At 40.2% G+C, this 17,584-nt stretch overlaps 1 protein-coding gene across 6 annotated transcripts in view; it reads left to right on the forward strand.

Moving 5' to 3' along the window:
• Positions 1-17,584, forward strand: part of SH3KBP1 (SH3 domain containing kinase binding protein 1) — a 347,088-nt gene that overhangs the window by 133,169 nt on the left and 196,335 nt on the right. For all 6 annotated transcript variants that reach the window (XM_081222849.1, XM_081222844.1, XM_081222847.1 and 3 more), the window contains one exon: positions 1,851-1,974. In XM_081222849.1, coding sequence (XP_081078975.1) covers positions 1,851-1,974 — 124 coding nt within the window. The remainder of the gene's footprint in view (positions 1-1,850; positions 1,975-17,584) is intronic.

Genomic DNA, 17,584 nt, shown 5'->3' on the forward strand with positions numbered 1-17,584 from the left:
TTGTGTCTAGGTGGGAAATTTGTGTTTGCACAGTCATACCCGCCCTACAGTGGAGAGTGATGTTTGAGCAACTGCTCTACCCCCAAAGAAGCAACCATTGGGGAATGAGGCCCCATGGTACCTTGTTTACTTCTAGAGCCATAGCAGGCTGGCAGCCATCACTAAGAAAGCATCCTTTCATGCGGCTCAGGCTTGTAATGTTTGCAGATTGTCCCCTGATGCCATCTGCCTGTGAGGCTGCAGAAACCCCCAGCAACTGCTGTTCTAGCAGGTGCCGGGGCTGCTGAGGTGGGAGTGCGTGTACATACACACGCATGCACACCGCTTTGTGCTGGGTTGGCCTGGGGCGCCAGCTGAAACTCTCAACCCAGCAGAGCACCAACCGCAGTTGCTGGTTTCCGGTGAGGCCCTCATGAGGGTGAGAGGGCGAGGCTGTTGTGAACAGAGCCAGCAATCGGGGAATTGGATACGGTAACTAACGCTCGGGTGTGTAGGAAGCTGCCAGGCGGTGGCTATGTTTTGACAAGCTTTTGTTCTGTTTTTTCCACCTCTGCCCAGGCCAAATTGTGGCCTCCCACCAAATTTTCCATCTCCATGTTCATTCATAGAAGGACCCATGTCCAGTTCTTGTCCCAGGCTCTTTCTAGAGAACACATCTCTCGTCTCTGAGCCCTTCCTGCCACCCAGCCGTGCTTTGGCTCCAGCCCCTTAGCTTTCTCTTCTTCCCAAGTCAGTGTGATCATGGATGCAGACAAGCCCAGAACCCCCCCTGCCCAGATCTGCACTTTGTGAGTTACTATCATTTCCGGCTATTAATGCTTTTGAAAAAAATTATGTAAATTACTCAAATATCAATAATTTGAAATAATTGTATCAGGCATCAGGTTTTTAAAATCCAGATCTTAATGGAGCTTTGATAAGAGACCACCTAGTGTAAACTTTTTCTGTAAAGGGCCAGGTAGTTTTGGCTTGGATGTCTGTTCCAACTACTCAGCTCTGCCGTTGTAGCATCAAAGCAGCCATAGGAAATACCTGAACGAAATGAAGGGGATTGTGTTATAATGAAACTTTATTTACAAAAACATGTGGTGGGCTTAGTTTGCCGACCCCTGGCTTAGAATGATAGTCTTTATTTTATTTTATTATCTTTTATATTTTTCTCTCTCGGGGATTAAAAAGCCAGAGGAACTTGGTAACTGTTAATGAACTTAAATCATTTTCCTTTGGGTTTAGCATAATTGTGAGCACAATGGTGATTTGGGAATATACTTCTTTAAACCCCTGTTGGGAAGAATAGAAACCAGAAGGCCTTTGAGGGGCGAGTCTGCTTGGCCAAAGATTGTCATTGTTCAAAAAACAGAACAGGCTTTCATTTGGAGCTGTACGGTGGCCTTTTTGATCCCTTGGAAAGACCATAGTCACAAAAGGTTGCATTGTATTGGACATTATTACATTTTATAGGACCAGGTGCTTGTCTAATAAATGTAAGGGAAACAAGCTACAACATATAGAAAATGGTGTCTTTAAAACGTTTTGCTGACAGGGAGACCGGCTCAGTGCTTTGTGACCACCTAGAGGGGTGGGATGGGGAGGGTGGGAGGGAGAGGCAAGAGGGAGGGGATATGGGGATATATGTATATGTATAGCTGATTCACTTTGTTATACAGCAGAAACTAACACACCATTTTAAAGCAATTATACTCCAATAAAGATGTTAAAAAAATAAAATAAAATGTTATGCTGAGTTGAGGTCACTATAGTTCATTTCCAGAAAGCTGAAGCTTAACATAGTCAGAGACATTCTAAAATGTTAAACTACAATCCTGTTTTCCTTTTCTCTGTCCTCACAGGAAATAAAGAAAGAGATGAAGAAAGACCCTCTCTCCAGCAAAGCTCCAGAAAAGCCCATGCATGAAGTGTCCAGTGGAAATGCGTTGCTGTCTTCTGAAACAATTCTAAGAACCAACAAGAGAGGTATGGCAAAGAAGAAAGAGCCCCTCCCCCCACACAAACCCAAACTGGCAACTTCTGGGTGAACTGTATCAAATTTTGCATTGCTGGAAAATTGAATGGCATTTGCCCTTTTGGTTTTGATTTTAGTATAAATTTTGGGTGCATACACACTCACACACACGGCAAGTAACGATACAATAACTATAGTAAAGGAAACTAATAAACAAAATTTTCTTGACAGTGGGAAAGTAGACTAAATTTGCAAACGATGATTTTTCTAGGACTTTAGCTTTCGCTTTCATATCTATTTTTTTGGCTGAAATGTGACTTCAGAGAACACTATGGTGCCAGCTGAGCCGGGCACGTCTGGCCATGCTCTCTTTTTAGTGTAAGGGCAGGCTTTAGCAGGGTCTTTCTCTCTCTAACCGCTGGGCTCCGCCTTGTCTCTCTTGGTTTAAGAGGCAGTATTTACAGAGATATAGCTCATCCATCCATCTGTCTAACCAGGAAACCTTTCACCATCTTGTTTCACCCTTCTGAGGCCTCAAGGCAGATTTTTCAGGTATCAGCTTGTTGGAGTTTTGTTTTGTCCCCTGTCTGCCCTTTGTGACGTTGTATGAAATGGTAGGAGAAATTCTATAAGATGGCAGAGACAACCCGACTCAATTCTATACTAAGATGGAAACTGGATTGCCTCAGTTTCTCCTGAGCCCACCCTCCCCATGGACCAGGCCGGGTGCACACTAAGCACGCCCGAGGTAGATTAGCTTTGAGCTGCAGGCTTTTCAGGGGCTTATTACTTCCTTAAAGAGAAACATAGAGCTGTTCAAAAGCAGGAGCCGGAAATGTATTAGCAAAGAGTTCCATTAAAAAGAAAAAAAAAAGACAAGTTTACATAACCATGGGGAAGAACAGCTAATCTTTCATCAAATTTAGACTGCGTAAGAATTTGTCCAATAAACTGTCCATTGATCATACTGCTTGAGACTTCAGCTTTGTGTCTCTCTTTCTTCCTGCTTCTTCCTCTACCCCCTCCAGCTGCCCTGGGTTACATTTCCTTTTTTGAATTATTCAGATGAAATATTGGCTGGAGGCCCACACTGTTTAGCAGCTATAGGATTTTCTTTCTTTTCTTGTTTTTTTTTTTTAAACCCCATCCTGCCAGTGGAGGGGATTTCCCATTTTAAGAACTTAGGCCTACCTAGCTCTAAAACTATAGTCATCTCCCAGAGCACCTCCTGCATTCTTGCAAATAGGTTCCAGAACTCCTGAGGCCTGCCCTCATTGGACTTGGAGAGCTAGAGTTCCCTTGCTGATCTGAGCCTCTCCCGTTTCTCCTGATGCTCCTTGGGTCAGTGGGCCGAGGAATGGCATACACGTAGACCAGCGGCAAGGCCTCTCTGGCCAGCCTTGTTTTTGTAAAGCAAATAAGAGAATTAAGGTAATTCATTAATTTAACAAGATAAGGGATTAAGTTAAGGAGTTAAGGTGATTATCCAGGTAAGTTCGACAGAATTACCTGAGAGCTTTAAGTCATTGAAGGAATCGAACTTTTTAGATAATTGTCTCCTTACAACGAAAACTCTGACCTTTGAGGTCCCCTACAGAATTATTCATTAACCAGAAAATGGCATTAAAGGGACCGGCTTACTGACTTAATGTTTTCTTTCTAAGCCTCCACCTTAGGCCTACAGCCTGATTATGACCAACTTTTTACTCTTAGGTCATAATCTGCCAATGGCTCAGAGACGATAGCACATGGGGGCATCCTGTAAATATGAAACACATAACAGACCATCTGCGTTCTGTCCCAGGCTTCATACTGACCCCCGGGTCACCTGGGCCACACAGAAGTTTCCAGTTGAAGGGAAGAATTGTGTACCAGGGCCAGTGCCGTCTTTGGCCCCGCCCCCACCCACCAGAGCTAACAATATCCTACTGCTCCTTATAATAAACAGCAGGCTGGATTGATTGGCCTTGTCAGGCCACATAAATAGTTCATTGTGCTGAGCTCAAAAGCTACATTTTTTCCCACCCCAAATCAATGAAAAACCACTCTTTTCCCCCTTAAAACAAGGATCAGAGGCTAAATCTGTGGGATGATTCTAGTTACTTGTAAACACTTCTGTCCAACTAATTTTTCAAGTTTTATGAGTTATCATAAATGACCAAAGCCTCCTCCTTCCCTTTGTTTCCATCAGGCTTTGTCCCTAGAAATCTCTTGGATGTTTTTGTCTGTTGCTGTTGGTATGGAGGGAAGTTGCTTTCAGAGTTTAGTAACAGGCTAATTTGATTCACTAACATGGGATTTTCTTATAGTATATGAGTCCACCTTGTGATTCAGCCTTGGACCCTGTGTGAATTTAGTAGAATTAACACAGGTTCTTTTTCTTCATCTTTATCAAAGTTGAGATGGCTATTCACTTTATATGGGCCATATCATTTGATGCAGGCTTAGCAATGGTTTAATAAAGAAAGATTGAAGTCTATTTCTATGAAAAGTCTGAAATTGAACCATTTCATTATGTCCTGAACTTGAGATACACTGAGCTGAAGAAGTTTGCCCAATTGTCTCCAGTGATTTTTGCGTTGGGGACGTGCCTCACTTTGCAGCAGGGGTGAATGGGTTGTAGTAGCTCACAGTGTGGGATGAGCTCGCCCTCCCCAGGCACCTGCATAAGGTCAAAAGATATTCTACATCTGAAGGAAGCTATTCATAGCCTTGAGAAAAGGCCAGGACCATGGAAACATTAGTTTGGGGACCGATTAGTTTCAGTTTTCAGCTTTAACCTTTGCAGATCTCTACAGAGTTGATTTAGGGAGGTACTGGAATGACTCCACAGGCTTTTTATTTGAGAAAAAAGATGTGACTGAAATTGAGAGAGAGAGAGAGAGAGAGCAGATCATCCAGTTGGCTTGGCAGCCATCAGCTATATATTGCAGACATTAGCACTGTTAAGGACAGTTATGTCTGCTCTCACCCTTGGCCACTTCTCTGGGCTTTACCCAAGTCACAGTGAAGGAGCTTCCTGGTTAAGACAAGCTTTCCCCAAGGCTTAAGAGGTCATTTTTAAATTTAAACTTGCAGCATGGATGTTATATATCCTAAAGTTAACCCAGACTCCAGAATGTTGACAAATTGCAGCCAGAAAATCTAAAATTTTTTCTTAGAGCCAGAAGTCATTCTCATGAACCAGAAAGAAAAAGGTTGTCTGTTTCCTTCTGAGAATGATTTATTCTTTTGTTTCTTCTATCATTGAACCCATATAAGAGAGTGATGGGCCCTTCTAAATTGGAACTTTGCTATATGGAAGATTTTTTTTAAGATATTCATACCTTGAGTTTCAAACCAAAATTGAACAGAATAGGTACTTCAGCAGTTAACAGCAAATACAATAAATATATCCTTAAAAATGAGCAAGGAGGATTTTGTTCATTTGAATATGGACTCTTTTCTACTTGAAGTAAAATGGAATAAAAAAATCTTTTGGTTTCATCCTTATAAGGGTTTCCCAATCAACTTTATCCATGTGATAGGTTAAGTGTCCAGGCTGGAATCAATACCCTGCTGGCCTGTGTGAGGATCAGCTTCTATTTCAGGGCTGTAGTTTCCCAGTTTTTGCACTGTTAGCAGACCTCATGGGGAAGCTGCCTCTCTCTGAACCCCTCCTGCTGCCTATAATTTTGGACACTGTTCCTTACTCACTTTGGGGTGGGTACTAACAGACATTCAATTACACATGTTTACTGTGTGCCTACTATGGCCCTGGCCCTGTGCTTGGTGCTGGGGCAGATAGAAAAACTAGAAAACACCAGCTAGTCCTGCCTCTAAGCAGTTCCAATCTATTGTATCACTTGGGAAATGTTGAGAAAGTGCTGCACATTCCTTATATCTTTTTCCTGGCAAGGTGGGGATATGTCTCTTATTTACTTCTGTCATTCTGAATGTGAAGCCACTCCGCGTGTTTCTGGTTGGCTTTATATGTCCTTGTTTCTATTTCCAGTTTATCATGAATTCAGTGTTTGGTAAGTCTCTATTGTATTTTGCACATTTATTATTCTTTGCTACTATTATTATTGTTGTTGTTGTTATGCTCTCCTGATATACAATGTATTTTATAATCATCTTTTTAAGTCGCTCTGCTACTCTGGCATCTGCCTTCTGAAAGATAATCTGCTTTTACCATCTTTATTTAAGGTTTGTTATGCATTTGCATTTTACTGCCCCTTCCAGAGATTAGTGCTGAAAGATCTGATGGCCTAAAGGATATTATTTGTAACAGGTATAGCACTGACGCTACGAGATAAGATTCAAGTTGAGATGGGGGAGAGTTGCTCTCTAAGTTGGTATGTGGATATGACTGTGATTGTAGAACATGACTCTTTGAGGCTCATTTCTCATGTGTTTAGTCCTTCAGACAGGTTTAATTCAAAAGTTTTCCTTGACAGAGAGGCCAACAGCTGCTCTGCCTCTGGTGACACATTGTTGCTTTAAAAGTTAGTGCAGAAATTCTCCAGAATTCATTTTGTGTGTTGGTGGGTGATACATACATGCCCCTCAACATAATATGGGCCTAGTGTTTGCGCACAGAAGCGCTCTCCATTTTGGTCTGCTGCCTGTAGCAGTCAGAAGAATTTTACCTACTGTTTATCTTTCTTTCTCTCATAGTTTCAGCACTTGTCATTCAATCCCTAAACACATCCGGCCATAGTGACCTCCCTCCCTTGACTGTACTGAAGGGGAAACATTTGTTCGAGCTTTCATATCTTTAGCATTTACTTAGCAACTTGGAATAATATCCTTGAGGTATCCATTGGCCTGTTCATCAGAACGTGAGTGAGTGTGTGCGTGTGTACATAAGTGTGCACATGCTGCCATGGCACTCTTGTGTTGGCTCAGAGACAGTGGCATGGATCGTGATGGCTGTGGGCTCTTTTTTTGAAATGAAACTGTAAACAAAGGATGGAAAAAGTATGTCCTTGATAAAGAGAATGTCAACCACTTTGGTTTTCTAGTGCTTTGTTGTTAAAGGTGGATGTGAGATCTGGGAATTTGTTTCTAGAAACAAGACTTTTTTCCTTTCAAATTTCTTTTTGGAGAAGCAAATGTGAGTTACCTCCAGTTAACTAGGAATCGGAAAATGTGGTGTGTTGGGTCAGATTTTTCTTCAAGTTTCCAAATCATCTGTCATTTTTACCTAGATTGCTGGCTTTTATGGACAGATAGAAGAGTAAGAGTAAAGAGAAGACATTACTATTGTGTGGAAGCTCTTGGCTATCTCCTGAGCTATTCTTTCCCATGGGAAGATAAAAATAAAGCCTGCCATCTGGCAGTGAACGTGGATGAATATCATATATAGTCATTCAATAATATATATGCCTGTGTGAATGTATCTGTATGTGCATTTATGGTTTTTGGGGGGGTTTTTTTGCACCCGTGGGCCTTCATTCTTGAAAGTTTGAGAGTAAAGGGGCCATAAAGAGGTCTTGTACAGTAAATGATCCTTGTCTGCATTTCTGTTTTATTAGGAGCCTGTGTTAGGACCAGTAATTGATGTTAGAGTATGTTGCCCTTGTCCATTTTCTTATCTGAGTAGTACTGCCTGTTGGGCTTAGGGGTGGTTGTGAAATGGGTGGAAAGAAGCCGTTCTAGAGGGACGTTGCTTTCATATTTTTTCTATAATTTTTAGTGTGTGGGTCATTGACAAAATTGATTTTAGAATTTTTCTTCTATTATGTTTATCTCCTTTTAATCTCTGTGTCTTAGTAGTAAGGTACTAACAGTGGAGTCATGAGTTTCGCATGGAATAATGATTTAGACTTCCACCCAAGTCCACCCAGAGGACCATCCCTGAAGTGGTTTTGTGATGGTGGCTCCACCTGGTGGCTCTCCTAGGAAACTCCTCCTCCTCCCCACCTGTTCTTTCTCCGGGGCAGAATCTTAGGCAGGATGCCTTTGGTTCCTCTGATTTAGTGTTCTCAGTCCATGAAATTCCATCTCAGACCTACGGCCTCTCACATTATGCACATGTTCTCTTTAGCTCCTTTCCTTTCTCTTCTAACGTTTGCTCCTTGAACTCATAGAATCTGTTTCTCCATCCTTGTTCCATCTGTTTTACCCCTACTGACCAGGATCATTGTTGATAAGCATTAAAAAAAAAAGACTCCTATAGGCACGACTCTAGGTATAGATATTAATTTGGACACAATAAAGAATTACACTAAAATCCATGTTGGTAAGCCATGGTCTCCTCCTTAATAGCTCCAAGTACCCCGAACTACTTCTTCACTTCTTGTTGAACGCAGTTTTCCTCAAAGGAGCAGTATTTTATTACTGATGTTGTTTTCAGTTGTCAGCAGGTGGTGAAATAAAGAGCCAATTGACTTTGCTGGCTTCATTATCGTTTGTCACTTCTCTACAGGATGCCCCTTCCTGCTTAGGCACGGGCTGCCCCCCTGCCCCCCTCTGGGTATACCACCCAGCATAAGTGTTCTTGATAAATAAATTTGTTTCTTCTTTAATTTCATTGTTTAAATTTTTTTTTACTTGATGACATTGCAGATGTGCCTTGTTTTAGCTGCATTATGGGTTAGTCTGGGAACTTAATCACCACTTATGACTTTGTTTCTATGGGAAAAAGATTTGGAGTTCTAAACACTGTGCATAGTGCATAACCCACTTGTAAATCTGACTTGATTTTTTATTTTGTTTTTATATTGCTGGCATAAAGCCTTAGGTACCTTTTAAAAGTCAGAGAGTCCATATAAGTTCGGATAACTGAAGTTTTCTCATGTCGTAGAGGAGTTTACGATTCACATGGTGCAGAATGCTGGAATTGTACAAGCTCTGTGCAATACACCAGGCTCCAAGGATAGCTCTGGGTTCCGCCACATTGCACCATTGTACGCAGTGCTTATTTTCACAAGTCCTGAGTTGGACCTTGGTGTGCCCAAGTTTGTATGTATAAGGCATGTTGTAATAAAAGAGGGTACTGTTGTATATTTCCATCTATTGGAGAGGAGACGATGCAACAAGCTCAGATAGATGTTGGCCAGCATTTCCCAGCGCATGTTGTGCAGAATTGTAGCCCTATAAAATATTCCACAAAAGGGGGAGAAAGAGATAAGGACATAAAGAGAGAGAGAAAATTGGCTGTCTGGACAAATAACTTTTGGGTACAGCTGCACGCACTAGCACCCTCTTAGAGACTAACAAATGAATTAGCATCTTGCAGGCTGTTAGATGTCCTATGTAAGGAAACCTGCTCCTCTTTGACCACCGAACCACGTTTTACTGAAGACTAGTTAGGACTCTGCTTTGGGGTATGCTGGGCTTTAAAATGCCGAGCAAGGAGCTGTCTAAGCATGTCCAAGATCATCTTCAGAGTCTACCTTGCACAGGTAATGTTAGAGTGAGTGAGCATAGATGGTGGTGCTGGCACTGCAAGAAATGACTGATGATGCTTCTCAAGCCCATGGCCGTGAAAAAACAAGTTAGATGATGCTACGAGAATATTCCCAAAATCTAAAACTTGAGAGCCAGTCTTTTTGGTAGTTTTTCAAGTGACAAGCTGAAAGAGATTTTTTTACCTTGATCATTTTTTGGGTCCTTGTATCTAGGAGTGTCCCCCTGGGCTGGGCTTTGGCAGGAAAAGTGGGCTGAGTGGGCGGACCCAGTGAACTGCGAGGCCAGGTCCACCTGGGACTTGAGTCAGGCCAGAACCTGGGAATCCAGGGGCGGATTTTATAATGATGACAGAATGGTGGTCCCCTGTAGTCAAAACATTCCCATTTCCTTCTCTATCTGCTTTGATAGAAATGCAGGGAATCTTAGCTTTTCCTGATACCATTAAAGCCTGATTCGACATGGAGAAGAGCTTTGTTCATTCTCTCCCCTTCCTCATGAAAGAGGCGGCCATTTTGAGTTCAGGTGATGAACCCACCCGTGGGGCTATGAGGACAAGCCATGTAGCCTGATGTTTCAGAGTTCTGGAATCATAGAATTCCTGAGGTGGCTGAGGTCCCTGATAGTGACCCAGCCTTTGGCCTGATACAGGGACCCATGGAGTTTCTGCCCAGGGGACCTGAAAGGACACGCCTGTGGTCTGGGGGACTGACCTTTGCTAAGGCCCACGTGGGCTTCTCCTTTTCAAAGGGGGGGAGTGTTCTCAGAAGAGAGCTGGTAGGTTAATTGAAAATAGTTAATTAGAGGTATTGTACTGGGACAGTAGCTGTCCTCACTTGTGGAGAAAGCCCTGGAAAGGGGGCCTTTTCTTCTGAAGTTTCCTTATTCTCTTTTAATTACACAGATTGGTCCTACTGGTCTGTCATCACAGCCTGGTCCCCCCATGTCACCTGCAGGCTCAGCTTAGTCTTTGGACTTGCGGCTTTTGGTGCTTCTGAAGCTCTGGGACTGTTATGCCCTGAACAATGAGAACATTTCATGGCCCATCTTCCTAACCCACTGTCAAGCTGACAGCAGGCCCAGTTACAGTGCTAGGTGGGCCACCGTTTTGCCCCCACCTAGAAAGGGAAAGAAAGAACAGCTTAAAGCTTCCCCTGGGTGTGTGTGTGTGTGTGCATGTGGCAGGGGAAGCACATTAGAAGAGGACTAAACTGCTTGTTCCATTAGTGTTTCTCTGCAGACCTGAATAAGCTCAGTGGCAGCAGGGCCTTGTTGCAGGAAAAATGGCTGTAGGCAGAGTCCAGACCCCCCTTCCGCTACACCCCCAAAGCTTCTGTGGGACTTAGAGCAACTCTCATACTCTGTTTCTAATCTGTAAAATAAGGAGATTACTCTTGTTAATTTCCTTAGGGAAATTGTGAGGATAAAAATTAGGAAAGAGAATAAATTTAGGGGCAGAGGGTGGTAATAGATTGAAGTAGGGTGGGGAGTCACTCCCTGAATATAGTAGTAGTTGTTATTAAAAATGATAAACTGCTAGTAAGGCCCCAGAGTGTTGGGAAGAAATTATTGATATATGGAAACTAATAAAGTGTTGTTTCCATGAAGCAACCAGTGATCAGATAGATGTGCACGGAGCATTCTCCAGGATAGACTATATGCTAGGCTATAAAAGAAGTCTCAGTAATTTTAAAAGGATTAAAATCATGCAAAGTATGTTCTCCGGCCACAGTGGAATGAAATTAGAAATCAACAACAGAAAGACATTTGGGAAATTCACAAATATATGGAAATTAAACAACATACTCGTAAATAACCAGTGGGTCAAAGAAGAGTCCACAAGGGAAATTTTAAAATACTTGGAGGGACTTCCCTGGTGGTCCAGTGGTAAAGAATCTGCCTTACAATGCAGGGGACGTGGGTTCGATCCCTGGTCAGGGAACTAAGATCCCATATGCCACGGGGCAGCTAAGCCCATGTGCCACAACTACTGAGCTCACGCGCTTCAGCTAGAGCCTGCGTACCGCAAAACTATAGAGCCCTCGCGCTCTGGAACCCATGCGCCACAACTAGAGAAGAGAAAACCCACACGCCACAACTAGAGAGAAGCCCACGTGCCTCAGTGAAAGATCCTGCATGCCTCAACGAAGATCCCGCGTGCCGCAGCTAAGACCCAATGCAGCCTAAAATAAATAAATAAATAATAAATAAATCTTTTTTAAAAAGGAAAAGAAAAAAATAAAATACTTTGAAATGAGTGAAAATGAAAACACAACATTTGAAAATTTGTTGAATGCAGCTAAAGCAATGCTTTGAGTGAAGTTTATAGCTGCAAATGCCTATATTCACAAAGAAAACAGATCTCAGATCAGTAGCCTAACTTATTTTCCCAGCTTTATTGAGATATAATTGACATATAACACTGTGTAATTTTAAGGTGTACAACATAATGGTTTGATATACATATATATTGTGAAATGATTATCACAATAAGGTTACTTAACACAGCCTTCACCTCACATCATTACCTTTTTTTTTTTTTGGCTGTGGTGTTGGTGAGAACATGTAAGATTTGTCTTTCTGTGATTTATTTCACTTAGCCTAATGCCCTCAAGGTTCATTCATGTTGTCCTTATTTTTTATGGCTGAATACTATTCCTCTGTGTGTGCATGTGCATGTGTGTGCGTGTGCATGTGTGTGCATGTGTTTGTATCACATTTTTAAAATCCATTCTTCCATCAGTGTAAACTTAGGTTGTTTCTGTCGTGAATAATGCTGCAGTGAACATCGGGGTGCAGATATCTCTTTGACACAGTGATTTAATTTCCTTTGGATATATACTAGAAGTGGGATTGTCAATAGCCTAACTTTTTACCTTAAGAAATTAGAAGAAAGAAGGGCAAACTAAACTCAAAGCAAGCAGAAAGAAGGAAATAATAAAGATCAGCGTGGAAATAAAAGAAATAGAGAATAGAAAAACAGTATAAAAAATCACTGAAACCAGAAGTTTCAGTTGGCTCTTTGAAATGGTCAGTGAAACTGATAAAGTTTAGCTACGCTGATCAAGAAAAAAGGAGAGAAGACTTAAACTACTAATACGAGGAACTAAAAAAGGGACATCGCTATTCATCTTAGAGAAATTAAAAGAATTATAAGGGAATACTATGAATAACTTATACACTGCTGGTGGGAATGTAAAATGGTACCTCTGCTTTGGAAAACAGTGTAGCATTTCCTCAAAGTTTTAAGTATAGTTACCACATGACCCAGCATATCACACCCAAGAAGAATGAAAACATATGTCCACACAGAAACTTGTACACAAATGTTCATAGCAACATTATCCCTAATAGCCAAAAAATGGAAACTACCCAGATGCCCATCAACTGATGAATGGATGAACAAAATGTGGTTTAATCCATACAATGGAATATTATTTGGTGGTAAAAAAGAATGAAGTACTGATACATGTTACAACATGGACGGGCCTTGAAAACACCATGCTAAATGAAGGAAGATACAAAAGATTTCATATTATATGATTCCATTTATATGAATGTCCAGAATAGACAAATCCCTAGAGATGGAAAGTAGATTAGTGTTTGCCCAGAGCTGGGTGTGGGGGTGGAAAGTGACTGCTAATGGGCGTAAGGTTTCTTTTTGGGGCGACAGAAATGTTCTAAAATTAGATTGTTGTCGTGGTCGCACAATTCTGTAAGTACATAAAAACCATTGAATTGTACACTTAAAATGGGTGAATTTTATGGTATATAAATTATATCTCGGTAAAGCTGTTTAAAAGAAAAAAGATTGCCACACAAATTAGTGTTAAAATGCAGCATCTGGTTGTGCCTATCTGTCTGTCCATCTCTTTCTCTTTTCCGTCCTCTGCCATTACCCCCTCCCAGCTGAGGGACAAGATGTGTCATTCCATTTATTCAAGTCTCTACAAATTATATATTTCTCAGTGAAGCTTTATTTTTTCCTCATCCAATCAGTTGCCTAGGAGATAGTGAGTCTGAGGGATCAAAAAGACACTGTTTTGCTAGAGATGACCTAAACATTAGGTAATCGATTTGAGAAGGGTAGGGGACTGACAGTGGCATTCTATTGTTCATTTCTCAGGGAAAAAAAAAGAAAAAGAGTTTCCTGTAAATCAAAAGCCAAACTTCTTATATTCTAAGTTCTGTGCTTCATAGACAGAGCCTTTGCTGGAAAGGAAAGAATCCATTTATGGTTCCAGTTTTTCTTGCCGTTGTCAGTAACTCTGCGTTGGCCATTTTCGCTCCTAAATCTTTATCTGCAGCTCTGATGATTTCTTTAGCAAACATTCTTAGATGTGGAATCACTGGACAAAAGCATGTATATATTTTAGGGGACTTTAAGTTGTTATCACATCGATTTCTTGGAGGCTTACCCCACCACCAGAAGTGGGGAGAGTGCTTATTAGTGGTTTTAGCCGGAATTTCTTTGATTAATAGGGTGCTTGAACATATTGTTTCTCTGTTGTTTGTTGGTATTCTTGGCTCTTACATTGAGATCTGTGTATTTTTATTTTTATTACTGATTAGTGTGTTATTCCTTTGTCATTCACGGCAGATTGTGCTTCCCGGTTTGTGGGCTTTCCATTCTATTTACAATTGGTTTTGATGTACAGAAATAGTACATTGTTATGCACATTCGTATATTGATGTTTCTTTGGAGATTTTCTCTCAATAAATTCTCACCTAATTTTTTGTCTCCTTTTATACTGGCTTCACTTTTTACTTCCAATTTTTAATTGATATGGAATTTTGATTTACAGTATGAGGTTAGTGTGCAAATTGACTTTTATTTTGCAGTAGCCACTTTTCCAGGACCATTTATTAAATAATCCAGCCCCCATTAATTTTTGATACATCGTTTATCATATAAATCCTTTTGGACTTTCAATTCTATACCATTAATTTGTCTAACCATTCTTGTATCAATATAGTTAACTATGGTGGCTTTATAATACGTTTTAATATATGGTATGGGTTTTGTTTTTTAGATAATCAAACTTTATCTATTTATTTGTTCATTAATTCAAAAATATTATTGAGTACCAGTTTGTGCCAACCATTATGTTAAGTGGTGTGATACAGTGGTGAGTAGAGCAATAGTAGACACCCTCCCTCCCCTCCTTCAATTCTTTTTTTTTTTTTTGGAAGACCACAACAAAAGCAACAATGATTGCAATTACCAAACACGAAACACACTCATACTATGTCATAATATTGACATTCAGTCCAGTAATCCTCCACTGTACAGCTCCTTTACTTTGCAGTGAAAATTGATTTGTATACTTTTTGCCTCTGAGTCCTTGTGGGATTTTTTTTTTATTCAAACAGAAAGTCACAAAAATTATAATCATCCTCATCAGTTCACTCAGTCCCATGTAATTAATTTTTTTTCATCTTGATCTTTTGTTAGCACTTTTATGAATTCATCAGTTTTCCATTAGAGTTCTGAAAATGCTTATTCATTCAGTTCAGCAGTATAGTCAGTTACCAGAAACGAGGACTTGTCAGTCATTTCCATGAATTCCTTGAAGATGAAACCCTTTTATAGGAACATTTTTGCAAAACCATCAGAGTACACCCAGAACTCTCCATAAATGACAAAAGACTTTAAAATGACCACGGTTAAAGATTTGATGAAACTTCATAATAATGCATTGACAAGGAAATTTAGTTTTCTGAGATACACATTTTAAAGTAATAACTAGAATTATGACTTATAACATTATACCAGAACATAAAAGATTTTTAGAAATTTCATGTAATGTCTGAAACATTTATATTAACATATTTCCACACAAATAACCCAAAGAAAGTTTAGTATTAGTTGTTTTGTTTGTTTGTTTGTTTTTATACTGCAGGTTCTTATTAGTCATCAGTTTTATACACATCAGTGTATACATGTCAATCCAAATCGCCCAATTCATCACACCACCATCCCCACCCCACCGCGGTTTTCCCCCCTTGGTGTCCATACGTTTGTTCTCTACATCTCTATCTCAACTTCTGCCCTGCAAACCGGTTCATCCATACCATTTTTCTAGGTTCCACATACGTGCGTTTATATACAATATTTGTTTTCCTCTTTCTGACTTACTTCACTCTGTATGACAGTCGCTAGATCCATCCACGTCTCAACAAATGACTCAATTTCGTTCCTTTTTATGGCTGAGAAATATTCATTGTATATAGGTACCACAACTTCTTTATCCATTCATCTGTCGATGGGCATTTAGATTGCTTCTATGACCTGGCTATTGTAAATAGTGCTGCAATGAACATTGGGATGCATGTGTCTTTTTGAACTATGGTTTTCTCTGGGTATATGCCCAGTAGTGGGATTGCTGGATCATATGGTAATTCTATTTTTAGTTTTTTAAGGAACCTCCTACTGTTCTCCATAGTGGCTGTATCAGTGTACATTCCCACCAACACTGCAAGAGGGTTCCCTTTTCTCCACACCCTCTCCAGCATTTGCTGTTTGTAGATTTTCTGATGATGCCCATTCTAACTGGTGTGAGGTGATACCTCATTGTAGTTTTGATTTGCATTCCTCTAATAATTAGTGATGTTGAGCAGCTCTTCATGTGCTTCTTGGCCATCTGTATGTCTTCTTTGGAGAAATGTCTATTTAGGTCTTCTGCCCATTTTTGGATTGGGTTGTTTGTTTCTTTAATATTGAGCTACATGAGTTGTTTATATGTTTTGGAGATTAATCCTTTGTCCGTCGATTCATTTGCAAATATTTTCTCCCATTCTGAGGGTTGTCTTTTCGTCTTGTTTATGGTTTCCTTTCCTGTGCAAAAGCTTGGAAGTTTCATTAGGTCCCATTTCTTTATTTTTGTTTTTATTTCCATTACTGTAGGAGGTGGATCAAAAAAGATCTTGCTGTGATTTATGTCAAAGAGTGTTCTTCCTATGTTTTCCTCTAAGAGTTTTATAGTGTCCGGTCTTACATTTAGGTCTCTAATCCATTTTGAGTTTATTTTTGTGTATGGTGTTAGGAAGTGTTCTAATTTCATTCTTTTACATGTAGCTGTCCAGTTTTCCCAGCCCACTAATTGAAGAGACTGTCTTTTATCCACTGTATATCCTTGCCTCCTTTGTCATAGATTAGTTGACCATAGGTGCGTGGGTTTATCTCTGGGCTTTCTATCTTGTTCCATTGATCTGTGTTTCTGTTTTTGTGCCAGTAACATATTGTCTTGATTACTGTAGCTTTGTAGTATAGTGTGAAGTCAGGGAGTCTGATTCCTCCAGCTCGGTTTTTTTCCCTCAAAACTGCTTTGGCTATTCGGGGTCTTTTGTGTCTCCATACAAATTTTAAGATGATTTGTTCTAGTTCTGGAAAAAATGCCATTGGTAATTTGATAGGGATAACATTGAATCTGTAGATTGTTTTGGGTAGTATAGTCATTTTCACAATATTGATTCTTCCAATCCAAGAACAGGGTGTATCTCTCCATCTGTTGGTATCATCTTTAATTTCTTTCAACAGTGTCTTATAGTTTTCTGCATACAGGTCTTTTATCTCCTTAGGTAGGTTTATTCCTAGGTATTTTATTCTTTTTGATGCAATGGCAAATGGGAGTATTTCCATAATTTCTCTTTCAGATTTTTCATCATTAGTGTATAGGAATGCAAGAGATTTCTGTGCATTAATTTTGTATCCTGCAACTTTACCAAATTCACTGTTTAGCTCTAGTAGTTTTCTGGTGGCATCTTTAGGATTCTCTATGTATAGTATCATGTCAACTGCAGACAGTGACCGTTTTACTTCTTCTTTTCCAATTTGTATTCCTTTTAGCTCTTTTTCTTCTCTGATTGCCGTGGCTAGGACTTCCAAAACTATGTTGAATAATAGTGGTGAGAGTAGACATCCTTGTCTTGTTCCTGATCTTAGAGGAAATGCTTTCAGCTTTTCACCATTGAGAATGATGTTTGCTGTGGGTTTGTCGTATACGGCCTTCATTATGTTGAGGTGGGTTTCCTCTATGCCCACTTCCTGGAGAGTTTTTATCATAAATGGGTGTTGAATTTTGTCACAAGCTTTTTCTGCATCTACTGAGATGATCATATGGTTTTTATTCTTCAGTTTGTTAATATGGTACATTACATTGATTGATTTGCGTATATTGAAGAATCCTTGCATCCCTGGGATAAATCCCACTTGATCATGGTGTA

This window comes from Mesoplodon bidens, assembly GCF_964165515.1.
Source record: "Mesoplodon bidens genome assembly, chromosome: X".
NCBI lineage: Eukaryota > Metazoa > Chordata > Mammalia > Artiodactyla > Ziphiidae > Mesoplodon > Mesoplodon bidens.